We start from the raw sequence: 14161 nt of genomic DNA on the forward strand, positions 1-14161 counted from the left end.
GATAGATTATCCTTAGTATGGCCTTGACCACATTCGGTACAAACAGCAGAAGGTATGCATTAGATATAGATCATGTCATGAACTTTTAAGAGTGGTAAGAGATGTGTTTGTGAAACTCATGTGACATCGGAGAGCTCGACTGTGACGTTAAGTTTCACTACTGCCAAAATCCGACCACTGTTTTGAGTCAGATTGGAGGTTGGCACTCAATGAAAATTCTGCTTGATGGCAGCATCTATTAGTTCAGCTCTTGAGGTCATACTAGATTTTGGAGCTAGGAGATGGTGAAGGATAGGTAGAGAAGTGACAAAGCAGGAGATGGTGAAGGGGAGGGATCAAAACCACCTGACCCCATGCATGTGTGAACATGAGTTGTATAATAGAAAAAGTTGGGGGATGGGAAGAAGAATCAAAAGGGAGGGGAAGAAAAAGTTGGGGGGTGACCCCCATGCCATGAGGCAATTATGCAAGCGTGTGCTCCATGCCTGACTTCTCATGTACGTGAAGCCGACACCCCAACACCGAGAGGGAAGTCCTGAAGCCACGACATGTCGAGGACGTTGATCCGAGTGGCACAATTGGTGGAGAAAGGAAGGTGGATGACCTACTTGACACCTCAAGATCACAGGAAGAAGTCTACCATGGATCCTTAGAAGGCAAGTCCAGTTCAAATCTTGTAAGATTAATCGAGTTTGGTTCCCTGTCAACTCGACGTTGGAAAAGTCCCACACGATCGAGCAAACTCACCAATATTCCTTGGTATGAACAAAACGAACACTCCGGGACATCGATGGCCTTGATTGAACTCAGGTTTCGAACTATGTCTAGGCTAGTTCGTGTGTCTTAAGGTGGAGCTGCAAAATCTAATGATCGCTTCGCATAGTACATCACCATGTCTGTAAGCAGATGCAATAGTTTTATGTTCCTTCTGTTGCGTTTATAGATGCAAGCTTGATATCCGACCATTATGATCAACATTTAGGAAAATATGGATGAAAGTGGCACTCTGCATTTTGTCATGCAAACACTTCAGTCTCATGAATGATGAAATATCGATCTGTATATTACTCTGATGTAAGGAAACATACTCGTTCAGCGCTAGATTCGTAATGTGGAATATAAGAAGATTATTTTCAAACAGTTTAAAGTTGTTTACTTATCAATTTTATATTTTTTTATCCCAAATTATTAGTTAACTTGTTTTAAATACCTAAAACTAGTATCAATAACCTCTAAACTTATAAAATTATCAAAGAAAAATATCTTCAAATATTATAAAGGTCTTCTCCATTATAAAATTTTGATTTCTATCGTCCTTCCTTATGAGATCAATTTGTTATTTGACTGAATTTATAATGAAGGACGAGAGAAATCAAATCTTTATAACAGAGAAGATCTTTATAATACTTGAAAATATTATTTCTTAATAATTCTATAGATTTAGAAGGGGATTTTATTTATACCAGTTTGAAGTCTTGAAAATTAGTTAACTAGCAATGTGGGACAAAAGAAATATAAAAATGATAAGTGAACAATTTTATGTTCTTTGAAAGTAGTCTCTTCTGTTAGCTTATTTCACATTAATCTCCTTTTAAGCTTATGGAATAATCAATAAATAATATCTTCAAGTATTGTAAAGGCAATTCTCCTAATTGATTTATCTCGTCCTTTATTATAAGATTAGTTATTAGAATCCTTTCTAGTAATATATTTTTAATATTGTTTCTGTTAATTCGCTACTCAAGCTAGTGCAACGCTGACCTAATAAAGTGAAGCTAACACACCCTAAGCTCTAAGATTCATGAAATGCATAAGGAAAAGAAGGACCAGTATGGTATTCATGGAGAAGTGTAGGATTAATATCGATGAAGAGATGCGATAACTATCTTTATTAGTCCCATAGCTCCTCCCACAGCAAGTCTTCGTTAAGATTATCTACCTTCACCTTCTTTTGGGATGTCATCCGACAAATCCACCGTGATCTAAGTACTGGCACGGTGGGAAGATAGGAGGGAACATAATGTCAGGCTTCTTTATGCGTGTACTAAATAAAGTTATGAATTAATCTGGGACAAATATTTATGAATGACTAATATGTTTGATAATATTAATATTGTCATAAAATAAAAATATGATTCTAGCTTTGATACTCAAATCCTAGGGATAATAGTCTTTAACAACAAACACTTCTACTGTCAAAATAGTAGTGTTTTACGGTGATATTTATGTTGCTAATTGTCATGATTACTTAGTGGACTCGATCGTAATCCTGGTCACTATCGAGCCACCAAGTTTGACCTTCAACTGCACGCTAATGGTAGCAACCGTTGTCAAACCCCCGACTGACTCGCCCATTGCGAGCAACCAGAGTGGCAGCTTAGTGAAGACAAAGTCGAACCCTTCCGTCGGCGTCAAAGTTAGAGACTTCGAGCCCACCATGTTTGACCGCCTATGACTCCGGCTCGCCGCGGTCGCTGTTCATCGAACCAGAGACCGAGCACAGAAGGGCGTTCTCCAATTGGGTTGTCGGTCGTGTATTCCAACAGTTCCTATCTGGTAACCAATGAGAGAGCTATTTTGCATGTTTGGTGCCTTTGATGGGATACCCGACTGTGCTGCCCCCCTACGGCAGCACGGCCATACTGCGCACGAGGTCGTCGGAAGGTCGTTCGGTGGCATCGTCGTCATTATCCATTTGCAACTCCTCTATTGCTGGACAAGGTGAAAGCAAAGATGGATTTCGCTTTGCCGCCTGCCAATTACAGCAGGCCAAGTAGTAGTGAAGTGTATGAGTAAATGCCCAGAACAGCCGTACTGCCTCAAAAATCGTGGCGACAGCTCATGGGGACGAGATGAGGGAAATCAAGTTCGGGCTATATCGTCCGAGGCAGGAGACACAAAAATGTCGCCTCCGGTTGGACGATACTCGTGGATGTCAAACTGTGAGATGATCGACCCGCTATAGTAAGCATTGCAAAGATGACACGTAGGTGTCTTGCATCGTGATCCTGGCCGGGCAAGACAGGTGATCAAGAGGGTCCCATCGGCCCATGTGCTCTTTCCCTCTTTGTCTCCACCCGCACTCTCTGCGTCGTCCCCTCTTCTCCGCCCGCCTCTTTCTCTCTCTCTCTCTCTCTCCCTCTCTCTCTCAATCATTAGACTTGGGTCATCTCTCTCTGAACACCCCACATCCCTTCTCCTTTTCTAGTTCTATTTTCTATTCAATTTCTCTCGCGCGGGGGCCATGAGCACCGCTGACCGCGCCATGAACGGCGGGCCCGCGCCAGTGCAGCAGCAGAAGAGGCAGATAACGGCGGGGGTGGTGGTGGGGGGAGGAGGAGGAAGCAGCGGCGGGACCGTGGCCGTGAAGAAGGCGCCACCCAAGGACCGGCACAGTAAGGTGGACGGGCGAGGGCGGCGCATCCGCATGCCCATCATCTGCGCCGCCCGGGTTTTCCAGCTCACTCGCGAGCTCGGTCACAAGTCCGACGGCCAGACCATCGAGTGGCTTCTCCGCCAGGCCGAGCCCTCCATCATCGCTGCCACTGGTTCCGGTACCATCCCGGCCTCCTTTTCCACCACCTCGCCCTCCGTCGCCACCTCCTCGAAGCCCACCTCCTCTCCGGCGCCCTTCATCCTCGGCAAGCGCCTCCGGGCCGACGCCGCAGACGACTCCGCCAAGTACGACCGCTTCATTGCTGCCGGAGGTGGGGCGACGATCGGAATCGGGCCAGCGACCGGGTTCTGGGCCTTGCCCGCCCGGGCGGACTTCGGGCAGGTCTGGAGCTTTGCCGCGCCGGAGATGGTGGCGTCGCAGCATGCCGCCTTCACCGGGACGTTCGCCGGGCAGCCTATGGGGGAAGCATCCGCTGCAAGAGTAGGGAATTACCTCCCCCTAGCTGGGCACCTCAACCTGCTGGCCTCGCTGTCAGGACCACCTGGTGCCACCTCCGCTGCGGCAGCCGCTCAGGCGGAAGACGAAACCCGCTGATAGCTTCGGTATTTTTAGCTTTAGCTGATTAGTGTTCCCACCTCCTATCGAATTAGAAAAGATTAGGTTTGTGGAGTTTGGATTGGCATTAGAGTAGAGTTCGATTGGTTCTCTCGTTACCCCCCTTTCTTGTTGATTAGTCTCAGTTCAGATTCCATGGTTGTCTGGTCTCGAGTGCTTCGTGACGGAGGAATCAAGTCAAATGTAGACACTGCTGAAGTTGAAATCCTGTGAAGAAGCACCGTGAAGATGTGCATTGGAAATCAAGAAGTCCAATGTGCTATGATGAACAAGGCCTGGGAGCTGTAAGGTTTGTGATTCTAGATAGGTGACATATTTGTATCAGCATGGCTGGGAGAACCCGAGAGAATCCGATTGCATGGAAGCCTCTGTTTCCAGTTCCGTAAGTTCTCCACTGTCAAAGCTCCATGTGTACTCTACGAGTATTTTCTCTGTTTTTTCTTGGATTTTGCCTGTGTGACAATAACGTGGTTTCTGCGTATGTAATTCTGGATTGTTTGAGATGTGCGAGTGCAAATAAACTCTAGTTGTTCTTCCTGCATTCTGTTATCTTACCTACTGTATAGTTTGGATTGATACATCTGCAATCTTCTATCCATGCGCAATTTAATCTTGCTTTATGCATTTTTTGGGGAATTTCTTGTAGAACATTATGCAGCAGAGTTGGTCGTTGAACAACTTGCAGAATCTAAACCTAAATCCATTTTACACTAGGAATAATTCATCTCTACCCGGTTTCAGATTCTGTGATGAAGTCAGAGTGGCCCGAGCATCATCAACAGAGCTCTATGCAGTTCGACATGCCCCATCACTTACCTTCTTGCTCTGCATTATTGTCAATTTGTATGACCAAAAGTTTAAGCTATTTGATGGATTGATATCGCATTTAAAGAAACAATGTTGCTTATATTCTATTTGCAGAATTTGATATCATTAATCTGCTTTCACGGATTCAGATAGCCTTCAACTTTAGAAAGCAGAGGCAGCTGAATCTTGTAAAGCTTACAATGTAAACATGCTGATTCCTTCAACAAAACTGCAGCCTATGCATGCCCATAAAGATTGTGGCTGGGAAGCTTCCGCAGGTACTCGTTGCGGTCGTGGAATTGACTCACATCTGCTTCAGCGTTCACTGTCATGCATGTGAAACGCAGCCTATTTGTTTGACAAACATGGGATAAGAATAATCTACAGCTGCAATCATATAAAGGAAGGAATATAACATCTGTGATTGATCCCTGTACGTCATGGCTGGGCTCAACTTCTTGTAATGGCACTTTGTTAATCTAATAAAGTAGGCGTGCTGATATGATGGAGGTGGACATCTTTAATTTGTGTCCACCTCACCTACCTCTCTACTGTTGGATTGAACACCCAACCTCTGTGCCTTTATTTGCTGGCTTCACAACTGGGCTTTTGGAAAGCAAATGCTGGCATTTATAAATATCATATGCTGTTGCTTACACATCTGATGACATGACTTTATAGCTTCGGATGTCTCCACATATATTCTACATCAGGAGTTGCAAGCAGCAGTGCCCTCTTTGCTTCTTTCATGGATACCTGATGTCGGTTTTAGGTTGCCTATACTAATCCTACTCAAACCCTGTGTTCGAAAAAGCCTTGCACTAAAAACACGTTATTTGTATCAGTTCTGGGAGAGATTGGCCGCAGATCTTTAACGGGGATTGCCTAAACATGCGATACCAAAATAAGAGTTACTCGCAAGAGTCAGTTTCACTTTAGTCTCATGCAATTCAACAAGGACCCGTAGAGAAGGATTGCTTAGTACGATGAGTACCTTAGACGAAGTACAAATGGAAATGAAACGACGGACGGTCACACGGATACGTCTCCGCTTGTCGCGGACATGCGCGAGCAATGCACATGAAGTCCTCGATGGTGGAGAGGTCTGCTTTCTGACTCGGGAACATCAATAGGATGTTCTCAGAAGTAATGGTGAAAGCCTGCCAGCTCCTGCTTTACTGTCTGCGATTTCGATTGCTTATATTTGTCGAACTTGCTGATCTATAGTTTCATTTGTGATGGAGATTGAGACCAATAATAAGATATGTTTTATTGTTCATTAATGATTCTTGTAGATAGTAGACACATCTTCTTTTATTTCTTTGACAAAAATGAATTATAATCTAAGCATCATAACATAAACTTCATAGTAAAATCTAATTGAAAGTAATTTCGAATAAGATTCTGACAAAGTAATTTTAAATCATTCTAACAAGATATAGACACATAAATCAGAGTACCAGTCGAAACAGGAGTAGTATCAGAATCCTGATCGAAGTTGGACTTCAACAGCCTGTGTGCATATATATCTATATACGGAGACATGTGGGCTTCAACGTTGGTATCGTCGCCGGGAAAGACATGTCGTCCGCTGGAGCCACCGGCGGTGCCGCCGCTTCGAATTTATACTTTTGCTCCCAGTGCGACCACACTTTCACCTTCGACCCCGCCGACGCCGGAGATCATGGCGTCGTCTGCTGCGTCCACTGCGGCGGGAGCGTCGCCCAGGCATCCAACTTCCCAAACCTCGAGAACCCTAACTCTGACTTGGGCTCTCTCGACGCCCAGCAACCCTCGCCCTCCCACCTTTCTGACCATGATGCAGACTCTGTGCCTTTCGACGAGCTTATCATGCCCCCTTTTAGCTCGTCTGTCACGGACTTCTACTTTGACGCGATGTTCATAGAGCAACAACTCGAACGATGGTCTAGGCGATCACTGAACCTCGCTCCTTCCAGGCGCGGCACCCAGCCAGCATGGATGGCCGCCGTGGAGGCCTTACCGGACATCAATATCAAAAAAGCGGCCCCGGGGACCGATCCGATCGAGTGCACGATTTGCATGGACTCGTTCGACGCCAGCGCGGTGGTGACGCAGTTGCCCTGCAAGCACATGTTCCACAAGAAGTGCATTCTCCGGTGGCTCGACAGCCATAACTCCTGCCCGCTCTGCCGATCTGAGCTGCCCTGACTATTCCGACTACATATTCTTCTGGACAAAATATACACACAAATATCGAATAGGTTTCCTATTTCCTTGTAGATTTGCGATTTAGACGGCGATGATAGGTGAAAGTAGCAAACTTATATGATTTACAATCTGGATTTTACGGCTCAATATATAATATTTACGTTATTTCGGTTGATCTAATTGATTGTCTCAGAATATGTCGCTCACTATACTTCAAATTACTTGCGGTTTCGACCCATTAGGTGTTGGATGAAACGGGGCCAATGGAGGGGATACTTACATGATCTTTGTTTCCCACTTCGTCTATTGGTTTCGGATTTAATTCACCAAATTAATGAAATGTCCAGTTTTCACCACCACTTCTCACTGGAACTCAGTTGAAGGCAGAGCATAATGCATCCAAAAACAATGTACGAAACATCAGTCTTACGGGCAACAAACTATTACGACCATCAAGTTGTGGTCTCAAGCTCCTTAATTTTGACCCAATCCACAATAGAATATGGTTCGGTTGAATGGGAGGGTCCTCTTCGGACACTGAAGGTCTCATAGTAAGTGCAAATACAATATGATTTAAGTGTAATAGGATAATGACTTTTGGTGACTTAGCATGAAAGATATCATCATTTCGAGCATCCAAGAACACCCAAAGTATAGTGGCAGTCACATATTCGGATCAAAACAGTAGAGGAAACTATTGCATAGGAATCCTCCTCGTTCTGGAAGCCGTCGCACAAAAAGAAAAAGCAAGCAACGATTGCTTGCAACCCACGATAGAAACTACAGATGCACTGCACATTGATGCCTATTAAAGCTAAGCGACGATACGTAGTAGCTTCCAACAAAACACCTTAGTTCTAAGTAGAATTTGGAGCTGCCATAAACGTTATCACCAGTCCCGAACATCCACCGCGTTAGCAAGATAGGAATGCAAAAAAAGGGCAATCAGGGGATGCCATACTTTCTTTTCAGGTTGATCTGAAAGGTCCGTAATAATACGATTGATTTCCAAAGAAGAAAATTCTTCTCCTATGGGTGTGGCACACTGGGTGATAGCTCACTTGATGAGCTGTAACTTTGGTTGCGAGTCTGAGGGAAGATAGTTGGTGTGCTACAAGATCGTTCTTTCGAGCAGCATGCTTGTGGACTTCTCTTTTCGCAGGTTGTTAAAGAAGGCATGGTGAATAGGCCGTGAAGGAAGGTTGCACTAAGTTGGTGATCGAGTCAGATGCAGAGTTGGTGGTCAGAATTTTGAACACAAATTCTCATCCATCTTGGAAGCTTATTAACCACACCATACACATTATGGCTTTGTTGCAAAACCTTTATGGTTGATTAATTTTGCTAGGGTTAATAGGTTTCTTGTTTTTGGAAGCAGCAGTTGCATGGCTTGAGCTCTTTACCATTTTTAGTAATACAGGTTTTTTTTGTTGTCTTGGAAGAAAAAAAAAATCAGAATTTATTTCGAATAAAATTCTGACCAAGTTATTGTGGATGTCATCCTATCCGAGCCATACTCCAACAGCCTTTTCGTTGATGTGCAGAGGTTTATAGAATTCGTAGCAGGGAGTTCTGCTCTTCGTCTCAACGTCGCTTTGTCTCGTCGCCGGGAAAGACATGTCTTCCGCTGCTAATATATTTTTTTGCTGCCAGTGCGGCTGCACTTTTCCCTTCAATCTCGCCAACGCCGTAAATGGCGGCGACATCATCTGGTGCTTCCACTGCGGCAGAAGCGTCGTCCTCGCTAACCCAAACCCTGGAGTGGTCATTTTCGGCGACCAGCAACCCTCATCCAGTGACGATGATGATCCAGACCCTGCGCCTTTCGACGATGTTGACATGTTCCCTTCCTCCATCACCGGCTTGCCCTCCGCGGGGTTCCTCAACGCCAGAGTGGTGTCTCTTGATGAGTTAGAGCAAGAATTCGAACAATGGTATGAGGAACCAATCGACCTCTCTGCTTCCAGCTCCGGCACCCAGTCAGCTTCGAGGGCCGCCGTGGAGGCCCTACCGGACGTCAAGATCTCCGTAGCAGCTCCGGGGGACGATCCGATCGATTGCTCGGTTTGCATGGAGTCGTTCGACGCAGGCGAGGTGGTGAAGCAGATGCCCTGCAAGCACATGTTCCACGACCGGTGCATCCTCCGGTGGCTCGATTGCCACAACTCCTGCCCGCTCTGTCGATATGAGTTGCCCCGATGATTGTGACTGCATATTGTTCTGAACATAATGCACACACAAACATTGAATTGCTTTTTCTTCCTTGTATGTTTACTGAACATGTAGAAGTAGCAAACTTAGTTTCTTTGCTGAATATGATTTACAATCTGGATTTTGCGGCTCAATAATATTTACGTTATTTCGGTTTAGTTAGTTGATTGTCTTAGAATAGGATGCACGACATACTTAAAAAGTTACTTGCAGTGTGGATCAATTAGGTGTTGGATGAAACAGGGCCAATGGATGGGATTTCCAGTTGACCAAATTAATGAGATTTCCAGTTTCTACCAGTTCGTCTGGCTGGAACTCAGTTGAAAGCAGCCCATAACAGATTGGTATCAGCCATCCCAGCCACAAACTCAGGTGAAGGATCAATATTGCTTGCTCTGGTCAATATTGACTTTTTTGTGGGACCGAATTTATCTGGTTACTGCATATTGGTTTGGCCATAAATAAGTTGTCAGGATTGCATGACCCAAATGTGGTGACATGATATTATGCTGGAAGAGAGTATGTTTGCATTCATAGCAACTTGTGTCGGCTGGTTTCTGATACAAGATGCAAGCGTCGATGAAGGCAACAGAAGGATGCATAGGCAAGGTTCGGGCGAGGTACAGGGGGAACACGACAGAGTACATGCTCTGGTTCGCAATCTGGAAGTCAACGGGGTGAGCCCTTATCCGGATAAGACCAGAGATAATTCCTCCTATCCGTTGACGAAAGTGGGAGTGGCTAGGGATTTCATGGCCCATCATAGGCTGTTGATGTTCTTGGAGACCAAAAATGGAGGTAAGAGGAGATATAAAAGGAAAGGACCACCTGTATTATCCTTGCAACCGTGGGAGCTCCAAGGGAAGTGGAAAACCTTTACCTTTGCTTCCATCACCATAGAAACGGAAAACTTGCTTGCTCGGTGTCGAGATGGCCGGTGGAGGATTAGCACCGACGCCTGATGGTGAGGTGAAGCACTACAATGGGCATGTGACGGTCTTCGTGATCGTCACTTGCGTGATAGCAGCCTCTGGTGGTCTCATCTTCGGATACGACATCGGCGTTTCTGGTGATTGATCGACGCCCAAATGCCTATTTGACTATTAACTGAGAAATGGCTAATGTGTTGTGTTGTGTCGTGGAGGGGGTGTGACTTCCATGGATGAGTTCCTCCAGAAGTTCTTCCCATCGGTGTTGAGGGACGAGAAGAACGCCGCTGGCAAAAATCAGTGGTGCCAATTCGACAGCGCTCTGCTGACGGCCTTTACGTCATCCCTCTACATCGCGGGGCTCATCTCCACGTATTTCGCGTCCACGGTGACCCGGACCTTCGGCCGGAAGACCTCCATGCTGTTTGGAGGAGCAGCCTTCCTCGTTGGTTCCGCAATCAACGGCATCTCCATGAACGTAGCCATGCTAATCATTGGCCGCCTCCTGCTCGGCGTTGGCGTGGGGTTCGCCAACCAGGCCGTCCCGCTCTACCTGTCCGAGATGGCCCCGGCGCAGCTCCGAGGAGCGCTGAATATGGGATTCCAGATGGCCACCACCATCGGCATCCTCGTAGCCAGCCTCGTGAACTATGGCACGGCTAAGCTCAAGGGCGGATACGGGTGGCGCATCTCGGTGGCCCTCGCTGCGGTGCCAGCCCTCGTCATGACCGTTGGCGCCATCGTCCTCCCTGACACCCCGAACTCCCTCGTCGAGCGCGGCCTGCGCGCCGAGGCCAAGGCCACGCTCCAGAAGATCCGGGGCACCGAGGACGTCGACGTGGAGCTGCACGACATGATCGAGGCGAGCGAGGCGTCGAAGCAGGTGCGCCACCCCTGGCAGAGCATCCTCCGCCGGGAGCACCGCCCCCACCTCATCATGGCCATCGCCATCCCAGCGTTCCAGCAGCTCACTGGCATCAACGTAATCATGTTCTACGCGCCGGTGCTCTTCAAGACCATCGGCTTCGGGAACAGCGCGTCTCTCATGTCCGCTGTCATCTCCGGCCTCGTCAACGTCCTCGCTACCACCGTATCCATCGGGACCGTCGACAAGTTCGGCCGCAGGATCCTCTTCTTCGAGGGCGGAGTGCAGATGCTGGTGAGCCAGGTGGCTGTCGGGGCCATCCTGGGGACATTCTTCGGTTCGGCCGGAACAGGGAAGCTCTCGCCTGCTATGGCCAACCTGGTGCTGGCACTCATCTGCATCTATGTCGCGGCGTTCGCGTGGTCATGGGGGCCGCTTGGGTGGCTAGTGCCCAGCGAGATTTTCCCGATGGACATCCGGTCGGCGGGGCAGGCGATCGTGGTCGGCGTCAACTTCTTCTTCACCTTCATCATCGCTCAGCTCTTCCTCATGGCGCTCTGCCACCTCAAGGCCGGGCTGTTCTATCTGTTCGCGGCCTTCGTGCTGGTGATGACGTTGTTCGTCATCTTCCTGGTGCCAGAAACCAAGGGCGTGCCCATCGAAGAGATGGCTTTAGTGTGGAAGAAGCACTGGTTTTGGAAGAAGTACATGCCGGAGGACCATGTCAGAACAGCTTAAACCAAACGGCCAACTCTTTCGAGATGTCTCTTTTTCCTTGTACACAACACACAGGAGGGAAGGTATCCTCGCTATTGGCAGCGCCAAGAACACCAGAAAAGTCATCAGAGGACATCCAAGCCAATTGTGTAGGCTCGTATATCCTCAAATTTCCCTTATTGTTTATACTCACAATTTACAAGTAAAACACCATTCTTGCATCCCAACATGTTTTGCGATCTTCTAATTTTCCAAGAAAAAAGACAACTACAATTAATCAACTAAGAGTATGCAATGTTTCCATAAAAATTTACTTCTTAGCTCTCTCCGTGCACTATAAGTTTTAGATAGAATGTTGATTAATGTGCTCCAAATCATCCTCTGTTTTCTCAATTTAAGGAGTCTCTCTCCTGTTCTGATCAGGTGATCATGATCGATTATAACGTGGACGAACGAGGATCAAAATCAACATTTCCCAATGTCTTTATCGACCAATAAAATTATAACGTGGCACAATAGAAGAATAGATCTCTGTCGTTCACAAGCCATCCCTCGAACGTATGTAACAGCACCCTTTGTCGTTTAAGTCCATGGTGAGCGAATTCTTCTATTAGCTCGGACGTCATCACAGGCAAAGCTCGTCAGCTTTAGCCTTTTTTATATATAGACTTTGATGAAGGAACAACTTGACAAATTTCAAAATGTATCGATTCCGTATTTCGCCATTATCCTTTCCGTGTTGGTGAAACTTATCAAACAAGAAACTCAGGTCTACAACTGAAACTATATCTTTGCCCTCTCTCCAGCTCCGCGTTCTACCCATACAACTATGTCCATCGACAAGAACAGCTCCCTCAGGGTCCGAAAGGGGAAGAAGAGATCGTATTTCTGCTTCGCCTGCTTCTTGGGTTCTCCGGAGCAGTCGAAGCCAGAGCGGCCGGGCTCCAAGCGCAAGCTCTCATGGCGGTTCTCCTGGTTCCAAAGGAAGCATAAGAAGAGGAAGGCGGTTCCCTCCAATGCGACGCCATCAGCTCAAGGGAGGTCATTACCTGATAAGGTAAGAGAGACGGAACCGTGCCTATATTGCTTTCGTTTGCGTCCTGTTTCGTTACCTTTGGTTCTTGGATCATATCTCTGATTACATCCCTGACACGATCACACCCCCTCTACAACTTTTCCGTGAATCAGAGACGTTCGCGACTCAAACGAAATGTTTTGTGATGCACTTTAATGTTACAGTCTCAAGGGATTTATCACAATCCTCAAGTCCTAATGTTGTTTCCTCGAATCATGTTTAGCTCCAATCAGAAGGCAGGGAGGTGAGTGGCTATATCTTAAACAGGTAGGAAAAGAATGGGTATAATAAACAGGTAAAGTCACACCCAATCACTACGAGCTTAAGTCTATGTCCATCCTTCCCGTGTGCGAATCTTAAGGCAAACTTCTTAATTAGATATTCTTGTCGGAAAAAAAAGGGATGACGTGGTCACCTCTACGGATAAATTTCGCACCATCATCTTCCTAGAAGACGAGATTTCTCGTTTTCCGTAGGTGGCCTGCGTCACCTAACCGCGCGCGGAGTTAGCTGTCGTCCCCCAGACATGCTCGGGTGTCTTTATCATGTGGGTCCATTTGAGCGGTGAGTTGTAATTTATAGGATCTTGTGGGGTCCGTCTTACGTGTTTCAGAACCATATCCATGTTTATCAAACTGATGCATAAAATCCACGGTGATGCTTTATAATGCCATGATCAATAATCACAGGTGCACATACATTTACAAGGAACAGCACATAGGACTTGTTTCACCACAAAAATAACCATATTGCAGGATCTAATGAGACTGGTTCATGAAAATTGTGAGTCCAGGGTTGTAACAATGGTAGCGAAATCGATATAGAGAACCAGCAACAAGAAGCGGTCCCAGAGGACAAGGTCCGGCCAGGCAACAGTGTCACGCAGATCTCAACTGAGATCGATGCTCGCCGAGATCCACTTCCACCAAATACGCACCAGACTCCCGTTCAAAGTGAGGCGAGGAGTAGCGGACCAAGATCATCCCTGTCCGCCCCTTCCTCCTCTTCCCGTAATCAGGTCCAGTCCGACAGGCTCATGCCTTCTGTTGGAACATGGGTTGTGGTGGCGACACTGGCAGTGACGGTATTCTCCGGTCGTGCAACTGCTATCATTTGCTTGTGCTCTTGCTTATACTTTCTGCCGCGTTATGGTGGCCAGCCCTGGTGGAAGACTTGGTACTGCTAGAGAAGAATGGGCAGTACCATGCGTTGATCCACCAGAGCAAGGCATGATAGATTTTGTATTCTTTTCTGAGAGAGAGAGAGAGAGAGAGCAAGGCATGGAAGCATACCATTTTTATACAGTACAGTAAAAGTGCTTAAAGCTGAAACGGTCCAACAGGGAATAAGAGTTG

The 14161-nt window shown here is 46.7% G+C and overlaps 5 protein-coding genes across 6 annotated transcripts; all 5 read left to right on the forward strand.

Annotated features, from left to right (window-relative positions):
* The first annotated feature begins 3129 nt into the window (after positions 1-3129).
* LOC103975846 (transcription factor TCP7) lies at positions 3130-4553 on the forward strand. Its single transcript, XM_009390949.3, has one exon. It carries the CDS (start codon positions 3245-3247, stop codon positions 3989-3991), a length of 747 nt encoding a protein of 248 aa, XP_009389224.2. The 5' UTR covers positions 3130-3244; the 3' UTR covers positions 3992-4553.
* Positions 4554-6400: 1847 nt separating this feature from the next.
* On the forward strand, positions 6401-7009 carry LOC103976336 (E3 ubiquitin-protein ligase RING1-like). Its single transcript, XM_009391533.3, has one exon. It carries the CDS (start codon positions 6401-6403, stop codon positions 7007-7009), a length of 609 nt encoding a protein of 202 aa, XP_009389808.2.
* A 1617-nt stretch (positions 7010-8626) lies between these two features.
* On the forward strand, positions 8627-9211 carry LOC135631579 (E3 ubiquitin-protein ligase RING1-like). The gene has a single exon (XM_065139312.1). The coding sequence runs from the start codon at positions 8627-8629 to the stop codon at positions 9209-9211; it is 585 nt and encodes a 194-aa protein (XP_064995384.1).
* A 761-nt stretch (positions 9212-9972) lies between these two features.
* LOC135631309 (sugar transport protein 10-like) lies at positions 9973-11900 on the forward strand. 2 transcript variants are annotated; one of them, XM_065138869.1, is made up of 2 exons: positions 9973-10001; positions 10684-11900. In XM_065138869.1, the coding sequence occupies exons 1-2, from the start codon at positions 9973-9975 to the stop codon at positions 11750-11752; spliced, it is 1098 nt and encodes a 365-aa protein (XP_064994941.1). In that variant the 3' UTR covers positions 11753-11900. The 2 variants fall into 2 exon arrangements, with proteins under 2 accessions (XP_064994941.1, XP_064994940.1); XM_065138868.1 differs by lacking the exon at positions 9973-10001 and adding an exon at positions 10151-10289 and having other exon boundaries at positions 10365-11900.
* A 570-nt stretch (positions 11901-12470) lies between these two features.
* LOC135631479 (uncharacterized) lies at positions 12471-14151 on the forward strand. Its single transcript, XM_065139191.1, has 2 exons — positions 12471-12788; positions 13600-14151. The coding sequence occupies exons 1-2, from the start codon at positions 12561-12563 to the stop codon at positions 13990-13992; spliced, it is 621 nt and encodes a 206-aa protein (XP_064995263.1). The 5' UTR covers positions 12471-12560; the 3' UTR covers positions 13993-14151.
* Positions 14152-14161: the final 10 nt, after the last annotated feature.

The sequence above is a fragment of the Musa acuminata genome, chromosome BXJ3-2 (assembly GCF_036884655.1).
Source record: "Musa acuminata AAA Group cultivar baxijiao chromosome BXJ3-2, Cavendish_Baxijiao_AAA, whole genome shotgun sequence".
NCBI classification, from domain to species: domain Eukaryota; kingdom Viridiplantae; phylum Streptophyta; class Magnoliopsida; order Zingiberales; family Musaceae; genus Musa; species Musa acuminata.

Excerpts from the sequence above, each read along its gene's own strand:
- LOC103975846 (XM_009390949.3), top strand. The coding sequence starts at position 3,245 with ATGAGCACCGCTGACCGCGCCATGAACGGCGGGCCCGCGCCAGTGCAG.
- LOC103976336 (XM_009391533.3), top strand. The coding sequence starts at position 6,401 with ATGTCGTCCGCTGGAGCCACCGGCGGTGCCGCCGCTTCGAATTTATAC.
- LOC135631579 (XM_065139312.1), top strand. The coding sequence starts at position 8,627 with ATGTCTTCCGCTGCTAATATATTTTTTTGCTGCCAGTGCGGCTGCACT.
- LOC135631309 (XM_065138868.1), top strand. The coding sequence starts at position 10,151 with ATGGCCGGTGGAGGATTAGCACCGACGCCTGATGGTGAGGTGAAGCAC. Across the intron at positions 10,290-10,364 it reads ATACGACATCGGCGTTTCTG|GGGGTGTGACTTCCATGGAT; the intron begins GTGATTGATCGA and ends TGTGTCGTGGAG.
- LOC135631479 (XM_065139191.1), top strand. The coding sequence starts at position 12,561 with ATGTCCATCGACAAGAACAGCTCCCTCAGGGTCCGAAAGGGGAAGAAG. Across the intron at positions 12,789-13,599 it reads GGAGGTCATTACCTGATAAG|GGTTGTAACAATGGTAGCGA; the intron begins GTAAGAGAGACG and ends TTGTGAGTCCAG.